The 19,325-nt window shown below is 30.9% G+C and overlaps 1 protein-coding gene across 1 annotated transcript in view; it reads left to right on the top strand.

Annotated features, from left to right (window-relative positions):
* LOC149908556 (suppressor of lurcher protein 1-like) overlaps nt 1–5,649 on the top strand; it is a 42,542-nt gene extending 36,893 nt beyond the window's left edge. The window contains exons 12-15 of the mRNA XM_090102039.1: nt 2,542–2,732; nt 3,424–3,631; nt 4,480–4,712; nt 5,531–5,649. Of these exons, the coding sequence (XP_089958165.1) occupies nt 2,542–2,732; nt 3,424–3,631; nt 4,480–4,712; nt 5,531–5,601 (703 nt within the window). The 3' untranslated portion in view covers nt 5,602–5,649. The remainder of the gene's footprint in view (nt 1–2,541; nt 2,733–3,423; nt 3,632–4,479; nt 4,713–5,530) is intronic.
* Nucleotides 5,650–19,325: the final 13,676 nt, after the last annotated feature.

The following is a 19,325-nucleotide window of genomic DNA, read 5'->3' on the forward strand; positions in this document are numbered from 1 at the left end:
GTGATGTGGTAGCGTGGTGAATTCCGATTATTTAGTAGGTCAGCTTAATCAGGAAAAATTTCAAATATGAAAATATGTTATAATATTCTAATGTGGTAACTAGGTTTCCGCCCGCGGCTTCGCCCGCGCAGTCAAAGAAAAACCCGCAAAGTTCCCGTTCCCGTGGGATTTCCGGGATTGCATCATTTTCCCGGGATAAAAAGTAGCCTATGTCCTTTCTCGGGTATCAAAATATCTCGATACCAAATTTCATGAAAATTGGTTCAGTAGTTTAGGCGTGATTGAGTAACAGACAGACAGACAGTGTTACTTTCGCATTTATAATATTATAGTATGGATTAATAATACAACACAATAGATTAGTGTAATAGATTGTTTTATATAAAAGTGGCTTATAGCTTCTTTCTTCTTATTTACATAATAATATGTATAACCTGACGCTGCTTTTAAAGGTCTATACGATAACTATTAAACTTTCACACTGGTGTAAAAAATGAAAGCTCTCAAAGTATATTCAGGTAAGTGGGCGTAGGGTTGTCCCAAATGAACACTAATGACCTAACAAAATGCCCGTTCTACTTACCAAAAAATTCTCCACCGTTTTTTATTAATGTCGACACCATTATAACGACGTTTTTTTTTCATGTTATATTAAATTGTTCACGCAATAAAACCATTTGTAAATAGAAATAATTATCTGAAAATATCGAATAAATTCAAGTCAAAGTGGAGGGCAAAGCTATTATCAGAAATAGATTTGTGCGTTACTTTTATAAAGCAAAATTCTAACAAGAATTTCTTTCTTTAATTTATAATTGTTACAGAATATGCTAACATTATCTATCCTAATAATATTTTAATAAAAACAAAATCTATTCTATTTTGTTGTCTATTGTATTCCTGTTTCCGTATCAAGCCATTTGTGATCATAATTGATGGAAAAATCCACTACTGAAGTAACATCATGCGTTACATAATAACATTATTTATGAATGAGGAAGGATACGAGTCTATTCTTGTTCGCCTTTGTGTAGATGACACGGGCTATTTTGGAGGTAAAATTCACATTGAATGTGAACGACTATTTCCATAGATGTCTTTCGGAATTAGCTTTCGAAACTTTTAAATATTTATAAGCAGTTATGTGCAATTTTAACACTAGAGCGCTCGCGCCTAAAATTTTCCTTGAGTGCACGCGTGGGTCACATATGTCACCCAATACGACGCACGTTATTTTCAAAAAAATCGTAGTTAAAAAAGTAAACGAAGTACGTTATTTATGAATCAACTTTATTTTTAAGTGATGAAACAAAAAAATATCAATATTTTCTCATTTTACTTAAATTATGAGCTAAACATAAACCTCTGTGAAAAGTAACTAATTTATTACTTATTGTGATCAATCAGTTTTTTTTTACTTTGGAAACTACAAATTTGGTAAAAATAATCGTCTAAGTATAAAGTTTAAGAATAAGTTGTTCTTATCCAATAAAATTTTATTTTCAACTAGGTTTCCGCCCGCGGCTTCGCTCGCGCAGTCAAAGAAAACCCGCATAGTTCCCGCTCCCGTGGGATTTCCGGGATTGCGTCATTTTCCCGGGATAAAAAGTAGCCTATGTCCTTCCTCGGGTATCAAAATATCTCCATAGCAAATTTCATAAAAATTGGTTCAGTAGTTTAGGCGTGATTGAGTAACAGACAGACAGACAGAGTTATTTTCGCATTTATAATATTATAGTATGGATAAAAAATAAGTATGTCCTAGCACTCGAATATGAGTATATTATTTCGATTTTAGTTACCCATATATTAATAATTTCTTAAAAGTATAAATTGATCATAAGAGCAGTAAAAAATAAAAGCGGTATACTTGATTTTCACTCGTAATTGTATGATTTCAAAAACTTCCTTGAACGCTCGCGCGGGGGACATGCGTCACCCATGTACTTTTATATTTTCGCAGAGTACACTTCGTTGCACCAAGGAAGCTGATACGCTGCTAAAATGTCCGGTGATTGGTAGTCGGGGAATACCTGAGACAACAACACTCAAGCACGATTGTTTAAAAAAATATTTAGCAATATATAGCACTGGGTGACCTATGTCCCCCGCGCGTGCGCTCTAGTGTTAAAAAGAATATAAAGCTGTGCAAATATGAATGAAACTTTTTGTTGAAAATTCAAACGTCGACTGATGTTAATGTTAATGTTCGACCTATTATTAATACATATTTATGTTAACTAGGAGCAGCGTTGTAGTAAAATATTTTCTAATTTCTTTCAATCAAAGTTGTATATTGTATAATGTAAGAATATGTAAATAATAATATTATTTATTCTAATATTTTTTAGCACACGTAACCACACATTAATTTATATTTTTATTACCTTTTATAATTTATTATGTTATTGTCGTGTGTGTTGAAATAAATGGTTTCTTTCTTTCTTCTTTCTTCTAAATTTAACTTCAAACGTTCCTTACAAAGCTATAAACATTTCCTATTTAGTAAAAACCTGTGTGTAAACAACAAGCTCCTTACAGTTGCGAGAGCATGGATTCGCTCGACGTGTTTCTGGACGTCGACGGGAGATTAGAGAAAATGGCGTCGTTCTGCGGCAGCGACGTTCCGAAGGCAATAATGTCGAATGGACCAAAATTAGCAATAGATTTCAGGGGTGTTTACTCATCACGGTACAGCAGGGGCTTCAAGATCTCCTATTATTTCGTTGAAGGTATGGTTTTGTACCATACAATTAAATTATTAGCAGGCGTAGTACCTATTTTGGATTTGTTGAATAAAACTTTTAGATAAAAATTGTATTTTTATATGCTTTTTCTTTCATTTATGAAATATGTATAAACTTTGACGATCATAATATGATAATAGTTTAATATGGTGAAGTTGATGCGTATACAAATTTGATGTATAATCTCAAATGTTACACACAAAGGGTAAAGATCAACCCCACTCACGTTAAACTATAACAGCGCCATATGGACGAACATAAGTAGTAGTTAATCGCTTCGATAACTTCAAAAGAGCTCATATTCCTATGGCTTTTGATTAAAATCCAAGGAATCAATAAGTGATTGTTCTCTCTTTGTATGTAGGTATAAACATAGATGATAGAATATGATTTGCATCTTATGAAGATTGAAAGAGTCTTCTTATCCAATAATAATATAATAATATAAGTTCTATAGTTAATATAGTTAGAGTTTAACAAGCACACGAAAAACTGAAACGATTTTATAAATAACACCAAAAAGTAAACAATAAAACATTGAATCAATTTACCTCACGGTAATGCAACAAAAATGACAAACTACGTAACACAGTCGTTTACAAAAAGATTACACCCGGGCAAAAAGGTTACATTAAATTGAAATTTGGAGCACAATTTTTGCACTCATAAATTTCAGATTACGGCATCACGGCCGGGAAGCAACTATTGGAGTATCCATGTGCCTTCGTGTATAATAGCAGTGCGCGGGGGAGGGGGGTGGTGACGTCACCGAACCATCCCGGATTATACCCGCGTGATACGGAGTGCAATTATTTCTTCTATGGAACACATGATCAGAAGGTGCACCTGCATTTCAGCCATTTTGATGTGGAGGGCGTTCACCCGTAAGTTGCTTGTTTTTTTTTGAGGGGTATATCGTTTATAGGAAAATGAAGTAGGAATTTGTGTTTTATAACAATATTATAGATTACTTTGGATTACTATTGACTTGATTTATAAAATTACTTTCATATAAGTACATAAATTATTTGAGACAATTCCACAACAAAGTTAGCTTATATTCTTGGTAACAAAATACAGGAATTTTATATATTATTTTAATGACTTGTGATATTTAAATACAGTGAATAAATATGTAAAAGATAAGAGAGATAAAGTGGAGTTATTAAACGATAAACGGCTTTTTATTTTACTGTTTAAATACTAATTTACTTATACTTAGTTGTACCTATAAAATTTAACATTTCATTATGACTACTTGATTAAAATAATTACTTTTGAATTTTGATAATAGAACAATGTTAAGTCTAGACGACTGTATAATATAAAATATTAGGTTGAAGACTTGGGTTGAAGATAGTCTTTGATATTATGTTTCTTTGTTTAAAAGCTTTTGAACAAAATTCATTTATACTATAAGTAGGTACTGTTACAATACATACATTTACTATTTTTTGACATAGGTATGAATTTTTTGTCAAAATAGTTTGTCTTATTCGAACAATTAAAATTACATATTTTTTATTTCGTTATAAGTTTCTGAGATAATTTGTGTCAATAAAAATACGCACTCATTAAAGTTAAGAAAAAGTTCTATATAAAACACTTCTCTTTCTAAAGTTTCCAGTAAAAGTATGATCGCAAAATCGTATCAAAAAGGTACCATACAGTATTTACCCTGGTGATCGAATACTGCAAATGTGCTAATTAATAATACCTATTTTTTTCCTAGATGTGAGGTGGTATCAGCCAGCGACTATGTGCAATTCTCGAACGAGGTCAATTCCCGTGGTACTCGCCACTGTGGTCAATTAAAGGACCTCAAAGTGACATCGAAGAGAAACTTCTTCAGAATGACGTTTAGGTCCAATGATCGACTGGATGGAACCGGGTTCAAAGCGAATTATATTTTCCTGAAAGATACTGAGCTGAATACTGTTAATATGCCCTCTATTGGTGGATGTGGTAAGTTTATATCTAAAGTTAAATAGAATAAGCAGTTAAGTTAGTCTATTTTAAAGACAAACATAAAGAAATTTAGGTCATCTATAGGCAATAATGAGAGATTACAATATAATATAGATGTTTTTATTTTTCGAAAACCTGTGCGTTATAATAATATGTCTTCTTTATAGCATATATATAAATCTTCAGGTTGGAAATTTAGCATGAAAAGATACATTAATTAAATAGTTACTTTGTTTTTGTTATCCTTTATTATGCGTTATAAAAAATATGAATACTTACATTAAATTAACAATAGGTAATAAGAAATTTCTGTTCTTGTCTCTATGAAGATTAATTTACATATTTAAAGCGGCCATTGTATAATTTGATAATTTGGATCTAGGCCAAAATTTCACTTTCACAGCTAGGTGATATATTATTCCCTTCTATTTTTATATAATTATCGTTCATCACACTATGTAGAAAAGTTCTTTATCTTTTCCTCTAGTCGTAACATTTTACGAAAAATCATAATTTTATCTGAGTAACTATTTGCATTTTTTTTGCTCTACGAACATATAATTCTGTAGGTAGGTACATAATATAATCTTATGGTAACCATGGAAGAAATTTTGTACAATTGAATGCTATAGATACTAATAACCGCGTTTGTTTTACCTGAAACCGGTTGCTATTTTAATTTCTTTAATCTGTTTATTAAAAAAAAGTAGATGATATTACCTTGATATTTTGGAAATAAATACGCATTAATTCATACATTCATTGTACAAAATTTGGTTTGAGCATAAGTTTTGACAAAATATTTTTTTTTCCAGATGCACTATTCCATACAACGAAGATCACCGTGTTCGTACTCATTCTAGACTTGATATTGGCTCTCAGATAAACAACGATTCCTACAGAGTTTTAAAGAAATAAATTATTACTGTTGATACATGTGCGTTTTATTTCTCTTCATTACAATCATTAGCCTAACCGTTTGTGTTTCCCAATTTAAACAGCATTTTGAATTTGATATGATTTTTTCATTCTATTTCCACCTGGTATAATACTTACCTAAGGTACCTAGTTTAGTTAATATGTAATAATGTTATTTTTTTGTGTTTTTCTACTTGTTACAATATTCCATACAAAAAATTACCTATATTGAAATGAGACTCAAAAAGCACATTAAGAAATAAAGCATAAACGTTACTAAAACTTATAGCACAAAATATTTTTTTTTAAATTTAAATAAAGTGGACAATGAAACATATTAAGCCTACATAGGTACGATATTACAATAGTAGAGAAAGAATCCCCTTACATACGAATACCTTCGCAGAGTTTAAAACAAACGGGTCATCAGAACATGAACTACAATACACAAAGCCTATTCGACCCGTAAACAAAGGTCACGTAACATAAAGACTAAGCAAGCACTAATTAAGGGTTCCTACAGGAAGGTATTTATCTAACAGTGAACTGGAGTTAGTGTTCAAGTTCTAGAAGAGCAATTAGGGGTTAACTGTTGACTAATTTTGGTATGGTGTAGCTATTGATGTGATCTAAACGTTGAATGCTACAGATTATGTCATATCGAACTCGTTGAGCCCCGTAGTTTTAGTGGCGCGTTCAACCAAACAAACATACTCTCAACTTTATTATATTATTATAGATTCTATTCTATTTCTATGTGGTCTCATAATATAGTTTAATGTTATTGTATATGAAATTTAATGTAATATTTCAATAAGGAAAAGTATGTGTAGGTGTGTTGTTCAATTATCACCCTGTTATCTTTATGGTTAGGGGAAAGAAGTTGGTAAGGTTTGAATTTTCTCCGTGACAATACAAAAGGATGTTGATATATATACTATGACATATTAATGCATCGAGCGTGCGTGAACAGCTATACACGTGGCTTCTTTGACATTTTTAGCTATAATTACATATTACACAGACTTACCTTGTAACAAAATGTTAAATCTATTAACCTATCCTTCATCGCACTTAGCTCGCAATTTATATTAGTTATTATATCTAAACAAAGAAATAAAACAACAATCAATTTGAGAACCTCTTTCTTTATTGAAAAGGGAGTAAAAATAAAAGATATACACAGGTTTATTTCGTATCGTTTCACATAATATCCTGAACGATACAATTAAACCACGTTTCTAAATTCCGAGAACACACCTCAATCCACCCGTCAAGGTAAATATCCTGAAGGCCACCAAAAATGTAGTCCAACCTTATTCCAAATGTCTCTTATCTTTGTGCCCAGCTTCTATTTGAAAAGGACACGTAAAGTACCCATTCAAAAACCTACTAACCCAGTGTCAACGTAACTACAGTTGTTATTTATATACAAATAGGATGAAATTAATCTGTTTATCCCGGGGCTTATCAACTTTCAACGTTAAGGTGGGAGCGATGAAGTTATTTTACGATGTTTTAAATAGTAATGAAATAGTTTTCATATCTTCATTTTACATAATTGAAGTTCTGTACATTAAAATATATTGCTGTTGAAAGAATAGGGCATTCGTATTTATAATTTCGATTTAAAATATTATTTATTATATAATGTATCTATCAGAAGTCGTAGCACTAATGACTTTTGTCTTTATAAAAGTTCAATCACCTCTGAGAACTGAGCGAAAAACCGAATACATTATTTTCTAAATTCAATAACATTATGTATGGTGATTCGTGAGGTCATTAGATAAAATAATATCAAGTTTATTTATTAGAAGAAGCTTGTTTGAGCACAACTAGAGCTAAAATAAAACCTTCTTTGAAGATATTTTATTCTAAATAATAATAAATATATTTATATGTATATACAAACAGACAATTAGAAACCATTCGCTCTACGATATTCTTTCAGAAAATATATTATGTAGCACAACAAAATAAACAATATTATGTTATAAATATCCACAGTTATTATTTATTTCACTACAAGTCTATAAAATAAAATATGTTTCTAAACAGAAAAATACATGTTGTTTATAATTCACACTAGGAGTTAACTAATAAATTTTAAAAACAAAACATAAAGATAGAGAGAGCACTATTACAAAACTCTTTCGCTAGAATTAATTTCGAAGGATTTCATATAAAAGTTTATAGCGGTACTTATCTTTGGAGCGGGTGCAAAAATTTTATCTCTTTTGAGCCTAGAATAAAATATAATATAACACAGTCAAATATGAAAATATATGAAGTAAAATTATAATTTATAATGCTCTGTTATTTCTGTTAAGAATTATTAATAGAAAATACTATAATATACCTATTGAAAACAGATTCTAGATTTTTAAACTAAAAATCACTAAATTTTATTATTTCTATAATTCCTTATTATTTTGTGTTATTTTATGTTTGTTTTCCCTTTTTTGTATTGTGTATTATTATGTATGTTCTGTTGGTTGCAATAAATCTTTTGTATTATTATATTATTATTATTAAATATTTAACCATCCTACTAATATTATAAATCCCGGTAATCCCACAGGAACGGGAACTATGCGGGTTTTTCTTTGAAAACGCGGGAGAAGCTGCGGGCGGAAACCTAGTATAATACCATTATTCGTATTTATAATTAAAATATTCTCACTATTTTATACAATACATCTAACAGAACACACAACATAACATTACATTCGCCGTACAATTATGTTTCTGAATTTGTGTCTATTAATACACATCTATTTACAGTCTGTATGTATGTATCTGTAAACATGCAAACAGTCGTAATGTGCTGAGTACAGTACGTTTCGAGGATTAAACACATATAAACAGTTATTGAGTGGAGATTCTATTCAAGATGCGAGTTACATATAGTATTGTTTGTGCGATGTTTGAGTTAAATAGATTATATTTACAATGTGAATTCATCACCAAATACATTAAAGTATATGATGTTGTAGGTATTAATTTGAAACAATGATTAACATTCCAATATTATAATGAATAGCACGACAAAACAAAGACACTCTCCATAAACTGTTTTTAAGGCTCCTGAAAAACAGTTTTCACTATTTTGAGAGCCTGGAGTCATTTTAATTTGTTACATTTTGTACAAATTAATTATTATTTATAAACTTTACCGAGTTTGGTCATATCGTAATTATAGGGTTCTACACCTTTACTTAATACTTACATTTTAAATCTAAACATATTTTTGGTACAATTCCCTCAGTATATTACACAGTATAATATAATAGTGTACAAAAATGCGTCTAAATACCTAAATCAATCAAAAATCAATTGATGATATAAAGAAATATGCTCTCATAGTAGCTCTATATTTTATACTAAGAAAGTTCAATGGAAGATCTGGCATGACCGATGTAAAATAAGACGAAGCACCGAAATCATTGAAACATCTATCGAATAATTACAGTTGGAAAAATTCATCACCTTTTAGATTCGACCTTGGCCCTCTTGATATTATAACGAATATGATAAGCACTTCATCTTTTATTTATGTATAAAAAAAATTGTACGATTTTTATCAATAATATATTATCTAAAAGCTATCGTGTAGAGTGTTTCAAGCTGATAAATTATTAATAATTCGAATACATTAACAGCATATATCTATTATCCTTTGGGAAATAATAATCTATGTTGGTTAAACTAGTACACACGACTAGTATAAAATAAGGTATTTATTGTAAAGAAATAAATCATTTTACGTAAAATTGGTTTTATTTTAAAGGTCCTTCCTACCATGCTAATGCAAACCATGTTTAGCATAAACCGATTTCCTTTTGTATGCAATCAACGTAAAACAAAGTGAGCCCTTTAGGAAGTTTTTTTAACGAGCTTTTTAATTTGCCCTTACGCCGACCCTGCATGAGTTTGCGTAACCTATTACATTATAATGAATGAAGCTATGAACAAATTGAATTGAAAAATAACAAACCAGCTTGGAGTTACAGTACTTTAAATATTTTTTTCTCCTAGAAGTCTAATACTGAAATTTAGTGAAAATAGAGTGTATTTTTTTAATATGCTTTAGATAAAAAAGTAGCGACCGCAAATACAATCTTTATACTAAACTAGATGTGCGGTGTGCCACTCGGTTTTACCCGCATTGCTCCGCTCCTTGGTCTTAGCGTGATGATATTATAATAATACTAGCGGTCCGCCCCGGCTTCGCCCGTGGTACATATGAAAAATAGATGTTGGCCGATTCTCAGACTTACCCGATATGCACAGAAAATTTCATGAGAATCGGTCCACCCGTTTCGGAGGAGTATGCAGACTAACATTGTGACACGAGAATTTTATATATAAGATTATGCTTAGATAATATGCCTTCCTCGATTAATAGACTAGGTACGTACTCGTATCTAACAATTAACAATGAAATCATTTTTCGAATCTCCTTGCGATTAGAGCGTTCAAACAAACAAACAAACTATTCAGCTTTATAATATTAGTATAGATAAGATACTATTTAGAGTTACCTACTCTGTGCTAAATTAATTTATGCATATTATTAATTACCAACCAAATTACTGTAAGGTGTAATGGTGTAAACTATTAATTTCAAAATATCTCGCAGGTAATTGTACGCGGAGAATGTGAGGATTTTCGACGAATTACAACATGAAATTATGTTTAAGAAATACCGGCAATTTTGGATGTTCATACATAAATGATAAATCTTGGATTCTCGCGGGAGCCACACATCAGATCTGCACAGTTGTAATTTATACTGCTTTGTTATGTGCCTTCTAAAATTTAACATAAATATTAACGTTATTCAGATTTCAAACGTATTTCCAGATTTATAGAAATTAGTTTTCTTTGAAAGTATGTTTTTAGGTTCTACCATTAACGTTATCATGTTTCATAATACAATAAAAGATTAATAAAAACTTAAAATTATTATGTTAGTTAGATAGGTACATATAAGATTTACCAGGAGATCTTAAATACATAGGATAAAATAGACGGCCCCTGGGTTTTACCAGCGTGTTTTGTATCCGGGATTTCCGGGATAAAAACTGCTTTATCCTTCCCAGTCCAGGGTGTCAAACTACGAGTAGATATATTTGTACCAAATTCCATCCTAATCGGTTATGTGGTTTAGATGTAAAAAATAGATACATTAATAGGAATAAGAGTAGTTAAGTACAAGTACAACAAAGAAGGCTTTAAACTTTTTACTTCATAATACATCTATTTACATCATCTATAATCTATCTAACTTCAAGATAATTAAGTGAAAAGTAAATATTTCTAATGGAATGGAGTGTAAATGAGAATTTTTCGAAATGTATTGAAAGTTAAAATAAACTTAATCGCCACTGATAATAATTTGATTACAATATAATATATATTATTAGTAGCGAAGAGTTACATTACTTTTTTATATATAAAATAGCCAGGCATTTGACTGCACCACTACCTGATGGTAAGTAGTGATGCAGTCTATGAAAGGGCATGCCTGCCTAGATATAACCTATTCACTCTGGACTTGGTATTACAAACGAAGGGCATTACTTAAAAATTACGTGAAAATAAATGACTGTCTAACTTTAATATAAATCAGAATATTCTTCAGGACAAGATACATACACTACCTATGTTTGTTGGCGACGTGCGCCTAGTACATACACTAGTTTAGTTTACATAATATCTCAATATTCACAAAAACAAAAAGCTGTACAATTTCTTCTTAATTCATCATCATTATCAGCACTTAATATTCCCACTGCTGGGACACGGGCCTCCCGCAAAGGATCAGACCATAATCCACCATCGATTTCAAGTCCGAGGTCCTCACCACTGAGCCACCACTACACTGCACTAATTAAATTACATTTTTCATAAAGAAAATTTATGCTATAATATATAGTATCTTTCCACAGATAAGAAATAACAAGGAAACAGTCGTGATTGTTCGTGGTGACAAATTTTCCTATCTTCAAAATGAATGTTGTATTAACAATGGATTGATTGATAGGTACTTCCTAAGAGGGCATAAAGCGTCATACATAATGCTCAAATAAAATATAAATAATAAATTTTATTATAGCTTTTGAAACAAAATCTTATTATACTCAAGGTATGTTTACAATTGACAATTATAATCAATACTAATATTATAAAGCTAAAGAGTTTGTTTGTTTGTTTGTTTGTTTGAACGCACTAATCTCGGGAACTACTGGTCCGATTTGAAAAATTCTTTCAGTGTTAGATAGCCCATTTATCGAGGAAGGTTATAGGCTATATTTCATCACGCTACGGGCAACAGGAGTGGAGCCACGGGGGTGAAACCGCGCGGAGCAGCTAGTTATTAGATATAGTTAAAATCAAACTATAAAGTTATGCTTTAGATTTTCTTAAATAATATTGAAACTACAGAAGAAACAATTTTAAAAACGTAATCTATCCATTACATAAAAACTGAAATACAATCTTATTATCCATTTCATAATACTAATCAGAGTTCAGTTAAAGTCATAATATAAAGAGATACGATTTAGTTTAATACATCCGGACATAAACATAGAAATACGATCAAAATGTAAGGCTATTTCCTCTTACCTTTGCGTTTTGTTTTGAAATCATTCACCCCACTTAATGTAAAGCCTTCTTCCTAACCACTAAAACAACAACCCTGGGGCAGTGTGTAAAAGGCTTTACATGATTCCGTAAGATTTATGTCCTAGCACGGAGGCCACAAAGTTGTTCTGTTTTTATTAAATTTCGTAAACTTCGCAGACAAAACTCTTTGTCCTAATATATATTTAATAATCGTTCTTTAACATGAAAGAGTTATGAGTTTAATAAGATAAGATGTATGTGACTATTAGTTTCTTTTTACAAATAATGTTGTAAGATAAGTTCTTTTGCTTCGAATAGCATTATAATTGGAAAAAATTTCAACTTATACTATGAAGGCTAATATTATAATATGAAACATCATCAATGAAGCGTTGGAAAAATTGTGAAAATATTCACTTTCGTTGTGAGTCAAAAAGATAAGAAATAAAGATCTTAAAGATAAGTAGGTAATTTATGCGTTGAATTCGTTACCTCACAGATTTTTTTTTTGTTTTTTGTTTTGGTGTATATGTTACCGGAAATGTATGAAATCAAGGAATTGTATACAATTCCTAGGAAATGTGTACAATTCCGATACCATTTAGGAAATGTATAAAATATTGTTTAAAAAACTATTTAATGCATGCATATCCTAGGAAATGTATAATCTTCCTAGGAATTGTATACAATTCCAATATCGTATTAGGAAATGTGTAAAGTAAATGCTTTCTGTAATAAAACACGTTGTTATTTTTTTTTATTATACCTCTTATTGATACAATCGGGTAACAGTCATACCGTAAAATTGTAATAATATTATGTTCATACTAGATTTCCGCCCGCGGCTTCGCCCGCGTTTTCAAAGGAAAACCCGCATAGTTCCCGTTCCCGTGGGATTTCCGGGATAAAACCTATCCTATGTGTTAATCCAAGTTACCCTCTATATGTGTGCTAAATTTCATTGTAATCGGTTCAGTAGTTTTTACGTGAAAGAGTAACAAACATCCATACATCCATACAAACTTTCGCCTTTATAATAGTATTAAGATTATTATCTTACTAATTAACATTTTCAAAATCAACTATCTAACTTTTAACGTAAATATCACAAAATCAACTTATATTTATTCTTATAAAATCAAATTTTCATTTGGCAAGTAATCAGTCCCCTCATCCCGCTGTCCTCGCGTATATTTGGCGCAGTCGGAATGTATAATCCGCCGTATTACATTACGGCTAGCTGTTTTAATATGCCGAAAATTTGTCTTTTTCCAAAATTCTACAAAAAGACGGTCGCGAGCCGACGGAGCCCCACTTCGTGGGGCTCCTATTTCTGTGTAGTTTTAAAAACACGAACCTAACCTAACCCACCCCCGAATCCAAACCAAAAATTTCTGATTACGAATTATCGGCATAGTTACTACAAAATGCCAACCGTTTGTAAACGGCCAGATAATATAAAATTTGCCTGCGACATGTCTTAAATGTTTTACATTTCCGATAGCTATTTAGGAAATGTATAGATTTCCTAGGAAATGTGTATAAAATAATTTATTTCACACATTTCCGTGCGATTTTAGGAATTATATACATTTCCTAGGAATTGTATACAATGACGGATTACATACATTTCCGGTAACATATACATACTCACGCAAGTAAAGCCACAGGCTCTCATGAGATCTATCGAATAAAACTATACTGTAACTTGACACTATATAAGGCTCACTACATAAGGCAGGTAACCACTGCGCCAAGTCGAATTGAATAAAGACGAGACACAATATAATTAACTGAAGTTTGTTCTCTACTAAACACCGTCAATACCAAGAGAAAGGGATTTTAATAAATTCCACCAAACGTTTAAACCATTCACATGAAAGCTTTAATTTCCTGTGTAGTTCGTTTCAACTGTTCCTTTGTCTTACATAGTGGTTTGAAGTAAACGTGCGATTTTATTGTCTATAAAATTTGCGACTTTTAATTTAATCGCAAATTAGATGTGCCATAAAATCCTAATGGAACGATTAAACAACTCCAAGAGACTGAAATGAAATGTATAAGACGTAGGCACTATAGACATGGAAATAATTTATTGCGATTGGTCTGATAACTTAAAGTTACGAGAGTTTTAATACTCTCCTTTTTTATTTTCACTGATGTCTAGGAATAATTATTGCATTAAATAAGCTGATTTTTACTGTAGTTTGTACTTCAGTTCATCGAACCATAAATAATGTTAGACTAATTTCTACAGTGAATCTTTGATAGTAAGAAATGATTGAGTCATTAAATGAGGCTAAAAATCGCAAGTCTGCAACGCCAAACGTAGAAAAACGATTCAATAGCTATTCATTACATTTAGTCCCCCATGTAGGTTACGTTTAAATTGTTTAAAAAGAACACATTCTCTTTACAGTTTACTCTCAAGTATTCCAATGTTTTCTTTGTTAATGAGTTTATTTTTTCAATTGCCTTTTTGATGACCCAAACCAAAACCGCAGATACTTTGACATGGGGTGTGGGTTCAATATTTTGTTATACTATATTTTTCTGTAATTATGTTTTTTCCGGCATTACCATATAAAAATATCAGCTTCCTTTATAATAATTTACCTCAGTAGAAGTACACAATAATAACTAGTAGCTAGCGTAGAAGTAGCTTTTAGTTATTCACCCAACAAATTATCACAATTCATACTACGAAAGCGAAGTTCTTATTTTTTGGACCTCAATTTAAAGGATTTCTGTACTATTTCGCCAGTCGCCCGAATAACCTTTATAAGTTCCAAAATAAGTTCCCGCTTAATGCGGGTTCTGGGTCTAATCTGGGTATTTGTCGAATGTTAAAATGTTTATATAAACTTGCTGTATATAGTCATATATTTTTATTTAATTTAATGTAGAGATTTCTTCAATATGTTTTATGACTGTAATTTTAGAGATCGCTACCTAGCGATAAGGCCGCCGTTTGTACATGTCTTTCTCTATTTTATGTTATTTCTGTATTTGTACTTTCTGATGTGTGTGCAATAAAGTATAAAATAAATAAATAAATAAATATTTTCTACATAAAATAAAATTACAGTCATAAAACATATTGAAGAAATCTCTACATTAAAACATGTAAAATTAATGTACGTATTTTAAGCTGTTTAGAATACTTGCTATGCCGCACGGTTTCAGCCGCGGACGAACCCGTATGAGCAAGTAGTTATTTCTATAGCTTTTATTTATATGTCACCAGACTGGCGTACAAGTATAAGCTACACCACTGCCAAGTATTATCAAAATCCGTTCAGTGTATTTTCCCGTGAAAGAACAACAAACATACGTTCGACCATCCCACATACTTATTTAGAGATTTGACACAATCTGATATAGTTTTCCAATTTAATAATACCTTCCTTGGAATCGTAGCGACATACCTATAAAATATACAGGCTCTTCAAAGCGACACTTACTAAGGAACAGTTTGACAGTGTTTCAAGCATTTACACATTAGATTTTGCACCGTAATCCAGTTCTTTAATAATCCAGAAGTAAAGTAATACATTATTCTATAAGTACGATCCATGCGGGAACTCTTGCGACGTCCTCAGGAATAGCCGTGGCCTGAATAATTTACTTGTCCGAGCCCCATCTCACTTCATTTTTAATATACACATTTTTGTCAGGCTTGAGGAAATCATTTCGACGAGAATTCAAGATATTCAGATAATAAGCGAGAAATTTAAAGTAAAATGTTAATAAATGAGTTCCTTTACAATCGTTATTCTGTTACAATCCTAATCTACTAATATTATAAATTCGAACGTTTGTAAGGATGGATGTATGTGTATGTATGTTTTCTACTCTTTCACGCAAATACTACTGAACCAATTAAAATGAAATTTAGCACACAAATAGAAGGTAACATGGCTTAACACATAGGATAGGTTTTATCCCGAAAATCCCACGGGAACGGGAACTATGCGGGTATAATTTATTCTTTGAAAACGCGGGCAAAACCGCGGGAAGCTAATAGGATATGCTTTAAATTAATGTTATGATAAACTAATGTACTTACATGAATCAATGTAGTAGTTGTTAGTTTTCAAAGAAAATTACATAATTATATATAGTGCTAACCTTAATATTAAGTGATCACTTGAATCAGATGGAAACTTGGGTCACCTAATATACTTAGTACATTTAATTAGTCGTAGAATGAGACTATTATTTACCGGTTAATTTGATTAGAACTACCCAATTACCCATTATAGTCCAACTAACGAGTAATGGGATTTTTTATTAATACAGATACGAAGAAATAACTGTTTTTCCACCATCAAAATAAATTAGCAACAGCTTGTGGATATTTCAATTTATCACATTATTATAATATCAATATATTAAAATATCTATACTAATATTAAAATGCTGAAGAGTTTGTTTGTCTCGTTGAACATGCTTATTTCAGTAATCGAGTATGATTTCAAAAACTCCAGTGTTATATTATGTAAACATTGATCGAGGAAGACCAATATAGAAGCGGAGAAATGCGGGGAAAACCTTAGGGCACAACTAGTCTACTATAAATTAATTTATTGCAGCAGTGCGTTATAGGATTTCATTTTTAAATTAATTCAATTGATAGTTCTCAAATTCACGGAATTCATTCAGTTGCTATGGCGAATTTGAGAACTTTTTAATCCTTTGCCAGGCTTTAAATTCATATAAGTAAATTCAAATGATAGAAATTTCAAAGCTGTATCCTTAATAAACACTAATAATATATAACTTACCTAATAATACAAGTATGTAGACAGGTCTCAAAATATTCAGTAAGTAATTACAATTAGTAATGGGGCCCCTTCACAATGGGCAGCTTTCGGCGAGTAGAGGCAATCACAATAGTGTAGACGAAGACGGCCTACATGTCTGTGATTGGCCGTCATTGTAGATGTTTGTTCATAATCACCGTAATGGTGGCAAACATCGACCATCATTTGTTGGGCCAATGCTGCCCATTGTGACGAAGGAACATAAGAGTTAGAATATATCACATCGAGATGACATACGAACATTTTGCGTTGATGGCGCGACTAATGACAAACGTTTTGCGGTTTTACTTAGATTAGATTGTGGACTATTTGTAATTATTCAAGTCCTTGATATACCAAATAACTCATTTCAGTTAGTTGTTACGTAACGATCGTATAAACTTTGTATAGAGAAAACTGTAGAGAAGCCTAACCAGTTATTGTTAAGGAATTCTGTTGTCTACTTAGATCTCAATTCATTAAAGCACCATTAATTGTCTAAGTGTCTATAATGAAATAAGTGAATTTTATTTATTTATTATGTATAATAATATTATGCTGATAAGAAAAGAGTTCCTTCTACAACTTGATAACAAACTTGATCTCAAAATATTCTAATTTCTAAGGATTAAACAATCAGCGTAGATAACGAGATAAGATGCATTTCTCATCATCATTAACCTATTTCAGATATTTACAATAGAAGTGAAATTACGAGTCATACTACGAGTCATACAATATTTTTAAATTGAATATCACTATAAAAAACATAGTATGATCACAGATAATATACAGGTATCATGAAGCTTAATGTGTATCGTGGTATTATGAAGACAACCTGATAAAATAAAACAAGAGAAATGTTTCAATGAGTCCCAGTTTATAAAATTATACTTATATTTAGATTTAACGTAGATTTCGATTACAACAAGATCAAGTAAAATTTAGCATAAAATATTTCAACAGATAATTTACATTCCTCAATTATATCTCTACTTTTTGTATCCGTTTGACAAAGGTTCCAGAAATGCTATAATAACGTCATTTCTTTACGAATAATTTGACGAAAACCTTTTATCTGTCTGTGAAATTACTTCGAGAATTACTAAAGAGGATTTCTAATGAGATCATTTTGGGTGTTATGACGCAAATCATTTATGGAATTGCCTCTCTTATTCGCACAGAATGTTACAATTTTTATAAGGGAAAACACATTTTGGATTAAATTGCATAATTCAAAAAAAAATGTGTTATCATGATTTGGTCATGGTTTATGTAAGAAATGTCTCCGGAAGACCGACTATATTATTAAGATTTTTTATACTTTACAGATAGGTAATAACAAAAAATTTACATATTCGTAACTACCCTACTTCATAAAATCGACAAGTAGGTATAAGCTTTAAAATTGTAAGTTATTTATGAAGTTAACAAATTGTATTGAATGTAAAATAATAAAATGTTATTGAAAACGTGTGGGAGTTAAATGTTTTATATTATGATAACTCGTACGTTTATACATGGACTATCAATCCTTTTTCCTTGACAAGGGTCGAGGTGTGCGCTGCGATAACGTTATTTTAAATAAAATATTTTTAGAACAAGTTAGGGATTATGATTTACAGGTATTAAATTATTATAATATTTCTATTCAGTTTCAATTGATTACTTTTTATGTATCTAATATTATTTTAGTCAAAGAAAAGTCAAGTTTTTTTTATTATTTTCAGTTTTTTTTATTTTTATTTTTTACTCGGGGATATACGTATAAAAAAATCAATAGATTGATTTGAGTAGGTAATTGTGTTTCTTGATAAACAAAACTCGAACGAAACTCAAACGTAGAGTTGTAAAGAGCATTTATTCATCGTACTGTGTTGACTTATTAATCAGTTAAAATCTTTCAACAAAGCAAATATATTTTGTATATTCCAAACTGCAAGCTCCAAAACTCCAAGTAAATAATATAATATTTCAGCTTTATTATTAACAACAATAATTACTTAAATTTTCCTTCAACTCGATGGGTTTATAGGTACCTAAACATTTAAGTTTTATTTCTCAGATTAGATATGAGGAGGTAGTTACTTTATAGCGGATAATATTATTTATCTTCATTTCGAACTGAACAAAATTCCGATGCAAATACAACAATGGCATCTACAATATTATGAACCAATATTATGACAATTAGGTACCTATGAACCTTTAAATTTAGGTCCTACATGTAAATAAGCATCTAATATCTGCC

The sequence above is a fragment of the Colias eurytheme genome, chromosome 5 (assembly GCF_061535395.1).
Source record: "Colias eurytheme isolate Ceu_HAF_F1 chromosome 5, ilColEury1 Martin Lab GWU primary, whole genome shotgun sequence".
Lineage (NCBI taxonomy): Eukaryota > Metazoa > Arthropoda > Insecta > Lepidoptera > Pieridae > Colias > Colias eurytheme.